Below are 17318 nucleotides of genomic sequence, written 5' to 3'. Positions count from 1 at the left end.
CATAACAATAAAAGTTGATTGTGTCGTTTCAGATCGTTTATTTTTCGCCAGTTTCTGTGTATTATATTTTTTGGTGTTTCAAAATCCCTCCATGAACGCAATTCAAGCGGATATGGACATAGAGTGAGTACGATCCCCCATGTGTAATTATGCGAAATGGCTTCATTATTACTTAATGTTTATTTAAGGAGCACATTTCTATTTTTTTTTCTTTACAGAGGTTACTGCATTTTCAAAGCAATACATCTGTATAATCAATTTACGACCTATGGATGTCTAAATCTCACAAACACAGGTATTTCAATTATTACATATCTACCAATGAACCTGTTAAGTAAATTAACGAAGTTTTTTTTTTTATACAGTTGTTGTTAATTTATGTTAAATCACACAGGCTTTAAATTTGGTACATATTTTAATATCTTAGTTGTTAGGAATAATTTTTACTTTTTTGGTATGTTTTAGAGACTTCACGATGGTTGCCAGAACAATGCTTCCATATATGCACCGCTTCTAAGTTAACCGGTTGCAGATCTAAAAGAGAAAACATGCTTATTCAGCTGAACATAACCGCAACCACTAAAAGCATTATTTTTCCTATTAGTCAATACGAATCACCCGTGAGATGTTCTAATTGTCATAATGTTCAGAGCATTGTTATTAACTGCAATATCGACAGCGTGTTCGATATAAAAGGCAAGAATACTTTTTTCTGTCAACAGAATCATTGCAAGGAATGTAATATAATTGTAACTGATACTTTGAAATTAATAATATAAAGTTGCAAACAAAGGTTTTAAAATCTATACAAAAATTGTTTTTTGTAGAATGCAGTAGAATTTCAAGTACAGCCCCCACAAGGCCAGGAACTACAACCGACAGTTTAACCTATCCAGCAGAAACTACTACTACTTCAGCTACAGCTGCATCCCAAGAATCTTTATCTAGTAAATATATAACATTTTAAAAACCCTTATGAACCTTAAACTATCATACCGGTGCATTTCAAAAATATTATAGCTTATTCCTTAACAAGACCTCGCCCATAAATTTATAGAAGTAGTTTTTTATAGATTTACTTTAGAGACATGTTTATATACATCATCGAAAATTTTATCAATAACAATGAGTAACTGTGAAACACCTGGTAAATATGGGCTATAATGCAATTTTTACACAAATGTAAAAAAAAGTGCTGTGCATATCATTAAAAGTATAAATCTAACATTTGATTTTGTCAGTTTGCATCTTTTCTTTAAATTTTCTGATGTACTGATGAAACTTGGAATATTAAATTAAAAGAAAAAAAAATATATGTTTAAGCTTGCAAACCATGTCCGTTGACGTCAATTGTGAGTTCAATCACGGCAGAAGGTCCATCTACATTAAAAGACACCTCAACAACATCCACATCAACAGAAGGTCTGCTTAAACAAATTGTGTTTAATCAAGATTAGTGATTCTCCCTCTGATGTGTATTTAAATTTGCCGTACCATTCTCTATTTTTATTTAGGATGTTTTTTTATATGTTGTTAAAATGAAATCTTTAATGTTTGTATCATTATCTATTGATAATGATTTTTTCCCAGCTATACGTACAGAAATTCATGTTTTTATACTCCATTTTATCAAAAACAATGTTTGAATGTTATTTTGTAGTAGGAAGAAATTGTCAAAACAACGAAACAACGCAGACGAATTCGTCTCCGCTGGAAAAACAAAACGGTGAACTTTTTATTCGTCTCAATAAATTGAGTAATAATATCCAATCATATTTTCTAAACCATGCCATTGACATAAATTCAATATTCTATCACTTTTTTCATAGAAATATCAGTAAAATTCATAGCAGCATCGGGGATAGGAGGAATAATCATCGGAGCAGTTCTTGCTTTACTCTTCGTATTTCTTCTCCAAAAACGAAAACTACATTTGCGTTCGCAGTGAGTTTACCTTTCAGATATTTTACATTATATTGTACTTGCATCAGACATAACATTCAAAACTCTTCTTTGATATCATCAGCGTTTGAAAGTAGTTAAAGTCATCAAAATAATCTTATCATATTTTAATGAAATAAATGAATTGGTATATTTCAGTATATTTACATTTCCAGTGTTTTTGCCTGTGATAACACTACGTATCGATTTTGTACTATATAACCCATAATACAAAAGACGCCAAATTGACGCGCCAGCGGGGTTTGCTTATTCATATTTTAATATTTAATCGTACGATGGCTTAAAATTATGTAAATATATGTAATAAGGAACCATTCTTTGAATATCATGAGGTGATTATTTCGGTTGGGGCGTGATCAAATCTATCATAAAGACCTTCGGGCTTTATTGGATTTGATCACGCCCCGACCGAAATTATCACCTCATAATACTCAAAGAAGGATTCCTTATTTCTTATATAATCCATTTTGTTATTCGAAAACAAAGTTATGGACTGGGAATTTCATAACAAGATTGATGTATTATAATTTTTTTTTAATTTTGTCATTATTTAAACTTTCAGATTGGTGGAAGAACACTCTTTGAAAAACCCTGCTTACAATAAGAATCACAGATTTTCTGATCAATTCTATAACACAAACGCGTCCCAAAGTGAAGAATACTCAGAAATCCAACCTAACTTGGTGAGATCTTCTACTGTAGAAAATTTTCTTTATAATATATATATATATATATATATATATATATATATATATATATATATATATATATATATATATATATATATATATATATATATATATATATATATATATAGTAAAACGTTAGCGCTTTCATTCAATCTTCAGACGTTCTGAAGATTGTATGAAAGCGCTTACGTTCTTTCATTTTTCAAATTTTCTTTATATAAATCGGACACTGCGATATTTTTTTGGATTTGAATATATATATATATATATATATATATATATATATACATACGATTGCCGACTTCGGGCCGGTGTAGATAAAATATCCGACTTGCGTGCCTTCAACTTTTTGGCAGTTTTTCGCAACAGTTTTCCATCTTTTGTTTATAAATGTAAATTAAATTGTGTTTGATATGACATCTGCTTGAAGAAAAAAACGTTTGCTGTAATCTTATTAATGTTGTTTTAATAAATACATTTTTGCTAGTCCTTAAGTCGGTTATACAAACAGCACCTAAATAAAAATTCTTTTTAACCATGCTTTCGGGCGGTTAAGGGGGGAAACTGTGAAAGGCTTATTACGAAGTTTTGGGGAAATTTTTATTATTTGAATTGAAAGCGATAAAATAGAGTTTTCAATTCTTTTATGAGAGTATTTTTAAAATTGACTTTGTAAACAAATCTCATAAAATAAGCTAAAATGGTTTCTTTTTATTAGAATTTTGTACATTTAAAATTTCTGTATTTTCTTCGCAATCATTTGAGGCTTTGCGAGTGAGAACGAGTAAATATCGATCGTGATTTGGCCCCAGGATCATGAAGCAAACGTAAACTTAAGTCAAAAATTGTAAACTGTCTTAATGTCTCTTGATTGAAAACACTGACAAAATTTAAATACTATTAAAAGTGTCTCGATGTAATGTTGTCAATTACAAATGTCCATATTTATTATATGATAAACCATTATTTTATGACTGGTTAATATTTTTGACCTACATGTAAGTCTGATATTGTTTCATGATCCGGAATCCTGATGAACTTTCCTGAACCGTCATTAATGTTTAACTTTGCATTTACTTTGGGTTTTTTTCTAACGAACAGGGATATTTTTTTGCGCAAAAATACTTGTTTACATATACGAGCATTTAAAAGAGTTGTCGCTCATAACGACCTATATACGTTACAAATCAAAGTACTGAAAGTGATTGATGGGACAATTTTGTATTTCCTCGTCGTTTTATAAACAAAAAAATAAATTATCGTTTTAAACTGTGTATAAAAAATGTTTTGTGTCGTTAAGTTCATGTTATAATCTTAGATTTTTTTTTCAAATCTCTGTTTTTGCAATGCGAATACAAAATAGCGATCCAGAAAACATAAAAATTCTGACCTGGTTTATAATTGTTCTCTGTTTTCAAACTTCATCAATCAAAATCTTCTTTAGTCCTAAAAAAAAGAATAATAGATATTAAAAATACGCTACACATAGTTACAAATTACCTCATAACTACTAATAACTTGTTTTATTAATGCATGTAGTTATGCTGATTTTTAATTTTAGAGCCAAATTGTAAAAAAAAAAAATTAACAATTGTACAATTCACAACACTTTTAACGCCTTAATATACATGATTGAATAATTTCCAACACTCTGATAAACTGGTAATCAATAATCTAGAAATATATATTTTTTTAAAGTTAAAACTGTGTATTGCTGCTTACAGCTGTTAAGTATCTCTAAAGTTGTTAATAATTGTCTTTTTTTCTCATCGGAAAATTATCATTTATTCATTGCTTTGAAATAACCCAAAACAACAATAATGATAACCTATGCAGGTTGAACATGTTCCAGTAATCATATTATCATGCGCCATGGGCACAAACATAAACGTCACTCTTTGCGTGTTTTAAGTATATTTATTTTTGTAAGATTAAATGAAACTTTCAATCTAACATAACCAATTCAATATGTAAATTGAAAAATATTCATTAAATTATATATACTTCTTAAAAAAAAAATTGTCGCTACAAAGTTTCTGTCGCTATGTTTTTAGGCGCGGAAGCGAACTAGTTAACAGTCAAGTTAATATGACTGTTCCGTGTATGTTTCATATCCCTGACGGAAAGCGTATGTAAAGACTTTACAGCGACGATACAAATATATTCCATACAAAGAGACATCTGGCTCCGGGATCATTAAAATGTCTTAAATTTAAGTTAGACTTTTGTCTTAAATCTAAGATTCAAACTTAGTTAAGATTGCTTACTTAAAGCTAAAACATCATAGTAACTCACGCGATTTTTCGACCGAATTTGTTAAAAGTTGAACTCTCCTTCGTTTGAAGATTCCTATCGGCTGCATCGTAAACATTATTTTATATCACAAAGTTAAAAAATTATTTTCAAAAGATGCTTCACACAGATATTAGCGTATTTTCTTACTAGATAACATGCCAGTCATTATACAGACGTGTTTACACACTTTCACTTTAACAAAGGGAAATAACTTCAATAGCAAGTCCACAAAGGGGAAAAACATAGACTATAAATAGAAAACCCGAGGACGAGGGAGCCGCCTTCTTTGCTGATCATTTCTTATTAAAAATCCAACGAGTGTCGCCATTTTGAACTTACTTAGAAACAATCTATAAACTTAAGTCTGCCTAATAGCAGTCTTAAGATTTAAGACAATATTTCAGACTTAACCTAAGTCATTATTTTGTGATCCACTTTAAGAACAATCTTAAAAATTAAGTGCAAATTTATTGACTTAAGTCTGACTTTAAGATTTAAGACAGTTTCATGATCCCGGAGCCAGTATGAATATAAATATAAGCATTAAAGTGGAATAACACATCATCAAAAAATGGCGCACCTCTGATCAAAACGAAATTATTTTTATTAAAAGGACTATATCGACAAAAACATGTAACTCACTCCATAGCCCAGTGGATAAATTGTCGGACTTGTGATCCGAACATCCCGAGTACGAATAACGAAGGGGCTTTTTGTTACTTAATGAACTTCATTTTTTATCCTCAAATATGAATATTTTTCGCTTATTGGCAAATGTACAGTTTTTTATGATTAAACCTTCCATAATCAAATAATTTAATGTTAATTTGATTGACTTTTTAAGGTGTGTTATTCCACCTTAAATGCTAACATTTGGATGTTGTCAGTCATATAACACACCAAGAAGTGTTAAAAATTATCATTCTGTGCTAATGCGCGGTATTCAATTTATCTGCACCGCTTGGTGTGACATAAAACCGACGACATCCAAAAATAAGCCTTTGTAACAAACTAAAAATTCTTGTTTATAATTATAATTCCCTTGGTTCACCTTTTCGGTTTATCCTTTGGAGAGCCCCTTATTTTAATACTTTGACCCTTGGTTACCGTGGTAACATATCAATCCTGTGGGAAGCCCCTCGTTGATACCTTAAATAGTTGGTAAAAGTATGAACGGGTTGTACCCGGGAACATCGGCCGATAGACGTGGTCGTCATTCCGTCTAGTGCTCAGGGACCTGTTTTAGAAAAACATCAGATATTTTAAACAACCATTTGTGTACGATTTAACCACACGTTTGAATAGTTTTTCAATAGTATGTTTTTCTTTTTGTTTATTTTATCAGGGTCTCTTTTGTATGGTGGCATATCTCTGCCCCTTGAGTGCAAGTTATTTTTCTATTTATTATGTGGACATGCAAGATAAATATGTTGACATGCAAGATAGTCTACTCTTAATTGATTGCAGTTTTCTTGCATGTCAACATAGTTATGTTGCATGTTGACATAATTATCTTGCATGTCAACATATTTATCTTGCATGTCGACATATTTGATGGAAAAATAACTTGCACACAAGGGGTAGAGATATGCCACTATAAGATCAACTGTCAAGTGATATATATACTTTAGAACTTACAATAGGAATTTAGATTCCTATCTTTACTAGTCTTCTATATACCATACTTTTGCCTTGTTTTGCTGTTAAATTTCCCGTCCCTACTGAAAGTCAATACCTGTCAGGGAAGGAGCGTTTTGGGTGCTGAAATATTTCCGGGTCCTGTATTTTTGAGTAGCTGTTTTCATTTTTCATGGGGTATTTTATAGAGACCGTTGTTCTACAGTGAGTGAGTGGCGGCCATTTTGACACATCTCTAAAACTACTTATGAATATATAACTGATGGTGATCCTCGCAGTTTTACAAGTTTATTATTGTTAATACAGATACATGCTATAACTTAACATTGTGAAAGTTTGATATTTATAATTATATAATTTGTGTCATTTGAAAACTTGTATTCTGCATATTGAGTTTATTGAAAGAAACTCCCAATCGGCGTGAACCAGCCAAGGATCAATTACATTACCAAAGAAATTCGTCTACTGCAGCCTCGATAGACCCGTGTGGCATGTGCACATTCTACTTCAAAGTTCTGGTGGTTGCCGATATACCTGTACCAGACTATAACCACGTGCTCACTTGAGGGTTCTTCAAAACCACGTGCCCCGGAACCAGGCGGACAAAATAGACATTTTCTTTATTCAATTATTTCATTTGTATCTTTCTGTTTGTTTGGGGGGAGGGAGGGGGCTGGGTTGAATTTTCTGTTTAATTCTTATTTTATTTTGTTATTTAAAGGGATTTTGACACGATTTGTGATCAACATTTTCTTTTTCTTTTTTTTATGTATAAAATGGTTTCCTGGCTCATTTTAAATGATTGAGCAAAATTTGAATGTTAAAAGTCAAGTTAGAAGAGAGATACAGAGGAAAGAAATTATTGTTATGTAAACAAAGCTCGAGTCTTATATTTGTTTACAAATAATGTAAACTATGGAATTACCATTGTTTGACCAAATGACTCGTGCCAAACAAGGTAACCTGATGCAATGTGTTCATAAATAATATGATAAACAGAAAAAAGCAACATTTGATTTAGACCTATACCAATAAACACATATGTAAACCATAACAAAGCTCGGGCTTTGTTTACAAAACAAAGATTTTCAAACTCTGTATCTCTGTATCTTGCTTAAAACTCAACATTTGACTTTTAAATTTTGACACAGCACTAAAAGTACCCATATTAACCATTCTAAACATTAAAATTGGAAAAATCGAATTTTAAAAATTAAGCTCAAATCGTGTCCAAGTCCCTTTAATATTTTGGTTAAAAAAATTATACTTGTTCTTTTGATTTATTTTAGTTCATCAGGATGCATAATTACACATCCTCACAGTATTCATTGCTTAATTGAACGCCGCTGATTTCCAATCCAAACATAAGGGGAAATTTACACTGAATGCTACAGCGAAGTACATTGAAACGTTTAATAGGCATTTACTCCAGAAAAGTTGTTACGTAATGTTTTGACTGACCTTTGTCCAATCAGATCGTAGAAGGCGGAGTTTAGACATTACCGCTCGTGACCTAATTTGAGAGAGAGAGAGTTAACTGGAGTAAATTATAGATGATGCAGATGAGCGAACTGTCTATCAACAATAGTTATAAAGTGACAAATCAAGGTCTAGTATATCTTATAAATTTAGGAAACTTTTAAGTGTTTTGAAGTTCTTTAACCAGGGAACAACGATGTCTATATATAGAAAATGGGATGAGGTATAATGTCAAGCATCGAAGACTGTGCGAATATTTAGGAACCTGTTTTCATTACAAGTGTCACCGTTAGTATTCTAATAAAAGTTTGACTAACCTTCCTGGAATTAAACATAGGTTGTAAATTTACTTTGTATAAAAACTTTCTTCATGGCTACTCAGTGTAAAACATTCCTTACCTTAAACGAATTTATCCGCCATTGTTTTATTTTTCCGCTAAGCATCCGCCTGCGTTGCCTTTCCTTTTCAATACATCTAAATTCATAAGTGATCATTCGTTCGCATTTCAAAATAATTAATGCCCATATTCTCGGACTCCCCCCCCCTGGCCCCCCCCCCCCCCCCGCGCCCTGATGCTACGTGCTTGTTTTGCAAATTATATTTTATTTCAATTCTTGAAATGTCATACCGGTAGCTGCCCAGTCAGTTTGCAAACGCCGTGCGACAAATGTTTTGATCAAGACGAGTGAAGTTGATTATTTTAACGTTAGCAATGGTAAAAAAGTATGCATACACCTCCACTAAAACAGCTGATTCTTTGTTCACTATTGGTGTTTCTTTATTGTGATCGGCTTCGGCCGATCACTGTTGTGTCCATATGAGGCATCCGGGAAATGCTTCCGCGTGCGCACACATTCCGCTTGCATAAGTAGTTCTTATAAAAACTTGAAGCTTTGGTTTAGTATTTATATAACATTTTACTCGGTTTTATTTCAATTCATTTACCTTAAGAGATGCAAACATACATAAAATACAGTTCGACCTGTTAATTCAAGAATGCACATTTTGTCTCACGCGTAAGAATTTCGATCGAAAGATTCATTCAGTAATGCAGTTGACCTCGATGAGCTGACCTCAATCATAAGAAGATGCTCTATGAACTGACCTCGATCAATTGATGTTGCATAATAGTAGCTAGGAAGACGGCTTGATTTATAAACAAGGTTACGTTATAATGCGACCTCAATAGCAAGTTATGATGGCATTCAATGTTTTTTAGTTGCATTAAATTATTTTAATACAACTCTTTCTTTGTAAACGTGTAAATGCTCTTTGAAGAGCCCTACTCAGTATTCTAAAGAAGAAGAAGATACATTAACATTTAATAATTACATTAAAGATATATAAAACTAGACAAGGAGTTTACGAACGGCTTTCCCCAAATTTATTTCAAAATTAAATTTGTTGACGGTTTATAATAATGAAATTATGGTGTACAGATTCAAAATATTCTATATTTTGTAAAAATACAGTACTTTTTAAACTATTTTACATCAAACTGATCATGTTGATTGCTTCTAGCTATCTATATATCGTTATTGCCGATCATTCCTTTAAAAGGAATACTTGTTTTTAATTTGCCCCCCTTCTCCCCTCTTTACGAATGAAGGCTAATGAGAATCAGAGTACTTATAGTACTGACAAGCGCTAACCAATAGCTTGGTTTTAAAGGAAATTTACTTTGTGCAAGCTAAATTAAAAATGTCTATATTTCAGCTTCTGTTTAGGCATCATATTTTTTCGTCACTGAGTGGCGGTCCCAACAAACATTTAGATTCATAATAGCCAGTACTATATATTCACAATAGCCCGTGCATCTAAATGTACGTAAACACCTGAAACGAGTTCCATAACCTGTTTAAATGGTTTATACTAGTATTTCATTGGAAGGGGGGGGGGCGGTTATTTGATGCACTGGAAGTAGAAGTTTAACGACCATAAAGCGCTAAGCCAAGCCATAAAAATGTTTGAATCCCTCTATTTCTTACGGAAACTTATTATTAATTCATAGCTCTAATGAAACAATATATACGCCCCGTTTATCGATAGGTCGAAACCTTCAGCGACCTATAGTCTATCCAAAGTTATTGCTTCCATCACTTTTTGATGCTTATTAGTAAAAATACACATACCTGTGAAAAAAGTAGTTTAAATCGACGAAATTGAAAAATATCCAAGACATCTTCATTGACAAATGATCTCTTTTCACTCATAAAAGTTTACAGGAACGAAAAAAATTTCTTATGGAGTTTTATAATGGGAAATGTTTACATATATTTCTCCATTCGGAAGTACTCGGGACACCTCGCGCAATTTTTCAACTTTATTTATGGCCATCGTCGGAAACCCACGGCCAGTCTCGGGGCAGGTTTTTTTAAGTTCTTGAGAATGTAATACAGTAAGTACATCTGAAAATAATAAAGAGCGCTACTCCCTACCTCTCTTTGAGCAGTTTATCTCCTCTCAGAAAAATTAAAGTTTGTACCTTTTCTTAAAATTAGAATATAGTTGTAAAGGACAAAATGAGGTGCTAGGTTACCCTTTTCCCCGGGGATCTCAACCTGTGAAAACCGCATATAAATATAAACATAAACTACCGGTATAAAAAAGTTATCCCAAATATTAATATAGACATTACATGTATAACTTGTTTTTTTTTGGGATTGTTATTTAGGATGTTATTTAATCATAACCCATCATAAGAAGACCTGGTCCCAGAGTTATGAAGCAGTCTAATAAAAAAGTAAAAAAATTTACACTATCTAATTGTCATGTGATTAAAAAAAATTGAAAAAATGAAATGCTAATAAAATGTGTCTCTATATTATATTACACTGATATTCTGCTGATATTTACAAATTTTAAGCGTAATTTATGATGTATCATATTTTTATTAACATTTTTGCAGGTTTGATATCGGGTCCCTCCACCCCTCAAACAATAAAAGCTCAATCCTTTAAACTGTCAGACAAAAATAATTACCAAATCTACCTTATTCTATAATCATTTAATGTGATGGACATTGGTTTGCAATGGGTTCCACACTACTTCCATTAAAAAATCATCTGTTAAATTCAAGATAAGTTTAATCATGGAGGTGACCTTTTGTTTTTTGTTCGTTTGCTTGTTTTGGTTTTTATTTTTGGTTTTGGTTTTTTTTTGTGTTTTTTTTTTTGGGGGGGGGGGTTGTTTTCTTTTCTTTTTTTTGGGGGGGGGGGGCTTTAAAACTTGGTCCTTCTTCCTGGATTTATTTTTATTATACAATAATAAATAACATTTGTAATTGATCAAAATTAAATGTGAATGAAACTAAAATACTTTGTATTGTATTTAAAAATGAAGATAATTTATATTAAATACCACATATTTTTGTTATTAGAAATATTCACTATATATACAAGTAATATGATGTACGAGATGGCGACCAAAGGGCCTTTTTGTGTAAAGAGTGGATTGGTTTTTTGTACTTAGACCTGCCTATTATTTACATCTTTATTCATATACAACAAATGACCACAAACCATGGCGAATATCCGCTGTGATGGGGTCTTAAAAAACAACGATAATGCAGATATCCTCATACTTTAAATGTCTTAGAATTATTGAAACAATTTAAAAGGCACTATATACATTATCATTTTTGGGACATAATTTGTCATACAAAAAGGGGCCCCAGGCATTTGTTTCGGCATCTTTTAGGCAACTGTTCGCGAGCAATCGCTTTGCTGAACACGACTCTGATCCCACATCTAATATTTGAAATGGCTTGTGTTTTCTCTCCTCTTACTTTGTATTTTTTCTGAACACTTGGTTTGTAATCACCACCTTCCATTTTTTTCTACAATTTAGCAGAATGTAAGATATTGTTTAATATAATATTGCAAAAAAAGTCTTTCTACATTATGAAATGTTATGATATTTTTCGTAAAATATCATCATAATGTTTAATTATATACATAATGTTTACCCGGATTACAGGGAAATAGAAATTACAATTAAACTAAAACTTACAGGGTCATACAGGGATTTTCCAACCGCATTTACCCCCTTATATCTCTCTTTCTTTAACCATTTATCACCCCTTCGTTACACATTTCCGAGGCACCTTTGCACTTTTGATTCAAAATGTAATGCAGTGGCAACTATGACGACGTGATCAGAAAATATCAGTTTAGTTTATGCCACAATTAAGGGAGTAAAAAGGGAAATTTTCTAAGTTTTAATACATTTTCATTAATGACTATGTTAATCCCGCCATAGAGTCCGAATTCCTTTTCCTAGACTCATGCCTTCCACAATTTAGGAGAAGGACTTTATGGATATAACCAAGCATTTAGCTTTACTAAAACATGCCAAAATAGTAAAAATCTTAAAATATTTTCTTCTCTACTCCCAACAAATTTTATACACATATTTGATTTCAAAAAACTTCTAAGACGTTTTACTACATTATTATATCGTCATTTAAAATGCCTCCTATATTGTTTTAAACCATCACCAGCCCTGTAAAGTGAAGTGGTGAAACTTGTTTACATGAAAAAATTGCAACTTTATACATGTATCTTGACGTAAAACATTCTCAATTTCCAAGTTTGGTTAGCGTGTTTAAGAGAACGTTGGAGGCAAGTAAAGTATCGATATCAGTAGTAAATTGACTGAAATATATAATGGTAATTTTTTGTACAGAAATTGAGTGTTGATAAGGTTGATCAGACCAAAACTAGCGCAATTTTTTATGCGTCGTAAATTGCAGATTTTAATCATGGAAGCATTATTGCCACCAGGTCGTGCATCCAATTTTTTTAGACTCGAAGCTACAGACCTGCAGCCATGGTAAAACATATATCGAATCGATATACACTGGAGTTTTACAAGTCTGGCTTGGTGGTATTACTAATCTTTATTTGCTGTTTTATGAACCCATTTTTAGCTCTTTTTCTAAGAATACTCATGGCCATGAGTCCCCCAGCAGCAAGAAACATGACATTGATGATCAAAATTATTTCTTAAAATATGCAGTAAAACGTTATATATTTATGATAAAGTTAAGATACATGATGATCCATAAATTTGTATATCTTCAAAACGCTTAATAACATTGTTACGCTTAAAATTATACAAATGAATAAGAGTTTTTGGCAACTAATAGTAAAAGGAGCCAATGTAAAAAAAATAATAATGTTTACTACTGATGTTTGTTGATGTTACAAAATGTAATAATTTTATCTTGATTAACTAATATATTTCTGAGATTCGTTTTGCTAAAAACTGTGATATGTACTATGTTTATAAAACAAATTAAAGGTTTCTATGAGAGATTAATTGGGTTTAAGACTAAAACAGTACTTAAGTTGAAAAACACATGATACAAAAAGACAACAGGAACAAGCGAGAATTTAAACAATTATATACATGTAGAGGGGATTATCTACAAAAATGTATATTTACCATATACTACAAAGCCTTTGAAATGATATTCGAAATGCAACCATTATGAATAACAATAGATAAAGGAATTAAGATATAAAGATAAAAGTGTTCTTGACTCATTACGAATGTAATGACAGTTGCATTTTTACCTTTTTGATTAAGATTAAAACAGCAGAATAACCCTGATCATTACCATAACCTAAATATGTTCGTTCTTTCGATATTCAGGTATGTATTTTTTCTCTTATAAGTTTGTTTTTAAAAAATATAATTATTGAGAAAATCAAACTGGTTAAGCGAAATAAAGCTAATGGTAACCAAGAAGGAGGTTCTTACTATACAAACGACGTTTGTTACAACTACATGAGAGACGTCAAACTACTGTTTATTGTAATTTAACGTAACCATTAAGTATAAAATAAAATGCTTTACCTACAAAGTATTGAGCAAGGACCTACTTTCACAAGAATATTAAGAGTTATCAATGTATTGTATAAATGATATATATCATAAATTCAAAATAAATTCAATAACTAAATTTTAATCAAACAAATAAATGTCCCTTATTTCATTCATATCTTGTTGTAAATATTCAGAAAAATATGAATTTTTTCGTCCACAAAGACAATGAACATTTTTCAAAGATATTACTTATCAGAGTATTGAATATACATGTATATATTGTTGCCAAGTCATGTAATCTACGAGCTTGTGAGTTTGATTTAGTTTTAAAACTAATTGTGCTTTCGTAATCAATATAATGTTCTTTATTCCATTACCATTTTGATCTTCTTCATTTTATTTGATTAATAAAATTTGAAACAATCAAACAAAACAACAGATTTCCTAAGAATTAAAAATTAAACGATCTCTAAAAAACATCAATGCATGTTTCTATAAACTGTATTATCTGCTCAAAGGCAGGGGTTTCGTTCAGTACCACTGAACTCATTGTAGCTCATTTTAGAGTTATCATCTTAAGCTTTAGGTTTTAATATTAATCAAACCGTAGGCCGACTAATTAAGTGCGGATGTTACTTCAATTCCGCTTCTTTAAAGTGGAATTCTGGGAAGGTAAAAGACAGTCCGTGCTATAGCAATTCTCAGAAGTTATGAAACCGGTCGGTTTCTAGGTCAAACTGTGCATCAGTGTATAAGAAGACTTTCCATTGGTAATGTCCGTGGTCACGGTCTGGAGTCCGCTTATATATATCAATATCTTCCCGACTCTCTAAGCAAGAATGGAGAGGATAAATTTTGGCAGTGGTTTGCGACGGCCGGACTATGGAATTCAAAGAGCAATCTTCGCAAACTTACAACATAAAGTAAAAAGTAGGTGTGCAGTCATACACTTTACGCACACTGCCACAGGGTTTCTCATCGCCTACAACCATAAAGCATAAAGATGCAAGCTAAATCTACTCCCGTATATTATTATTGATTTGCAAACTAAATAACCTGTAATTTAATAGATTGTAAATCAACTTTAATTACCTTAAATTAATACCTGCTGGATGACTTGCTTGGCTTTTAAAAAATCTAACCTTGATAACAGCTTTTGCATTACATCATTGTAAACAGTTCTGAAATATCACATATTTGTCTCTTATTGTGTTCCAACGCTTCCTTACAAATAATCCTTATATAATTCATCGTCTGTTAAATGCAAAATCCATTTATCTCTTTTTAAAAGTAAACATTTGTAAGTTATATGGTCGATACAATGACCTTGTCAGTGAAAACAACTTTCCGCCAGGTCGAGTGATGACTGACGTCTTCATACCTATTGTAAGGCCATTATTAATCACGAGTTGTTTTCGTTTACTCGATTAGGACAAAGACTACTCGGCGGGTGTGACTGGCAAGCAGAGGGTGCTCTCTTTTCCATTGCACTTGATTCTTCCTATAAATTTTTTGGAGGTCCGTGTTTGATGTATATACTTTGGATGTTTGAGCTTGAACACCGTCCGTAATCACAACATTTTTTTTCTATTAGAATATTATTTCAATGATGGACATCGCCCTTACCATTTTTTTCCACTTGGTGCGTGATACCGATAGGCAGAGGAAGCTCACTCCACCATTGCACTTGATCCTACCCATAATTTTGTGAAGGTTTGTGCGGTGAACTGCTCCTTGAATTATACACTTATTCTTTGGATGTTTGAGTTTGAACACCGTGAGTAATTACAACATTTCAATTTTCTATTAGACTATTATTTCAATGATGGACATCAACCTTTTGTTGATGACCTCTTGCTTTTCCTAGAGACAATTGGATAGATCTTTCAAAATTCTGTTGGCATTCCAGAGAGAACAAATTGCGCCCTTTTACAAGCATACGTATTTTGTTTAGAGATTTTATGTTTTCCCGATTTCGACAAAGATCATACGACAGTTGTGAACGATTGGCAGAGGATGTTTAATTCAGCATGGCACTTGATCCTACCTATAATTTCCTATCGGTCCGTGATTGAGCTGCTCTTGATTTATTTATTTTTCTATAGACCTTTGGATTTGAATACTGTTCGATATCACCACATTTCATTTACTTCCATTCTTACGTCGACTTGACATATTCCATTGAACGTTAAACAAAAAATGTCACATGAAGAGTCTAATTCATTTGTTTCATTTTAAGATATTTCGCTAGAGAAAATATCTTAATGGTCACATAAAACAACTTATCCCTGTTTTGAATTCGAATTTTGTTTTATAGATTTTGGAGATGGTTGGCAGTTTGTTATTGTCATTTTTCACGTGATGATTTTTAATTTTTTATCGTCAACTTTCCGTAAGTGTAGCAATGTTCCTTCATCACCTGCAAACGAAGATTGGTCTCTCATTTAGTGGAATACGTAACGACATAGTCTAAGTATAAACAATTACTAAAACGAAGCAAGCTACAGATAGACAAGTTGATTTTACAAGATTATCACAATGTTGATTAGGATCGTCGATTCCAAAGTTCTATGCTTGATACGACGACCTTGTTGGAGAATACAATTTTCCGTCAGGTCCAGTGCTGGCTGACATCTTGATAGTTACTAATTTTAAAGTCATTATCAATCATCAAATAGTCTACTAATTTTTCCATTTTCATGATTACGAAATAGAGTACTCGGCGAGTGATACCGATAAGCGAGGAATCTCACGTCACCATTGCACTTGATCCTACCCATAATTTTGTGAAGGTTTGTGCGGTGAACTGCTCCTTGAATTATACACTTATTCTTTGGATGTTTGAGTTTGAACACCGTGAGTAATTACAACATTTCAATTTTCTATTAGACTATTATTTCAATGATGGACATCAACCTTTTGTTGATGACCTCTTGCTTTTCCTAGAGACAATTGGATAGATCTTTCAAAATTCTGTTGGCATTCCAGAGAGAACAAATTGCGCCCTTTTACAAGCATACGTATTTTGTTTAGAGATTTTACGTTTTCCTGATTTCGACAAAGATCATACGGCAGTTGTGAACGATTGGCAGAGGATGTTTAATTCAGCATGGCACTTGATCCTACCTATAATTTCCTATCGGTCCGTGTTTGAGCTGCTCTTGATTTATTTATTTTTCTATAGACCTTTAGATTTGAACACTGTTCGATATCACCACATTTCATTTACTTCCATTCGTACGTCGACTTGAAATATTCCATTGAACGTTAAACAAAAAATGTCACATGAAGAGTCTCATTCATTTGTTTCATTTTAAGATATTTCGCTAGAGAAAATATCTTAATGGTCACATAAAACAACTTATCCTTGCTTTGAATTCGAATTTCGTTTGATAAATTTTTAAGATGGTTGACAGTTTGTT

The 17318-nt window shown here is 32.1% G+C and overlaps 1 protein-coding gene across 7 annotated transcripts in view; it reads left to right on the top strand.

Moving 5' to 3' along the window:
* LOC105332754 (uncharacterized protein DDB_G0280205) overlaps positions 1-17318 on the top strand; it is a 255829-nt gene that overhangs the window by 5114 nt on the left and 233397 nt on the right. For 5 of the 7 annotated variants that reach the window (XR_010712867.1, XR_010712866.1, XR_010712865.1 and 2 more), the window contains 8 exons: positions 33-123; positions 219-295; positions 466-696; positions 828-947; positions 1324-1422; positions 1661-1726; positions 1830-1944; positions 2525-2645. Coding sequence is in view for 3 of the 7 variants with exons in the window: in XM_066081442.1 (XP_065937514.1) it covers positions 33-123; positions 219-295; positions 466-696; positions 828-947; positions 1324-1422; positions 1661-1726; positions 1830-1944; positions 2525-2645 (920 nt within the window). In the remaining 4 variants the exon portion in view is untranslated. The remainder of the gene's footprint in view (positions 1-32; positions 124-218; positions 296-465; positions 697-827; positions 948-1323; positions 1423-1660; positions 1727-1829; positions 1945-2524; positions 2646-17318) is intronic. The other 2 variants (XM_066081443.1, XM_066081444.1) reach the window with 2 other exon arrangements.

The sequence above is a fragment of the Magallana gigas genome, chromosome 4 (genome assembly GCF_963853765.1).
Source record: "Magallana gigas chromosome 4, xbMagGiga1.1, whole genome shotgun sequence".
Lineage (NCBI taxonomy): Eukaryota > Metazoa > Mollusca > Bivalvia > Ostreida > Ostreidae > Magallana > Magallana gigas.
The sequence above is the reverse complement of the archived record's forward strand: the minus strand, read 5'-3'. Positions and strand labels throughout refer to the sequence as shown.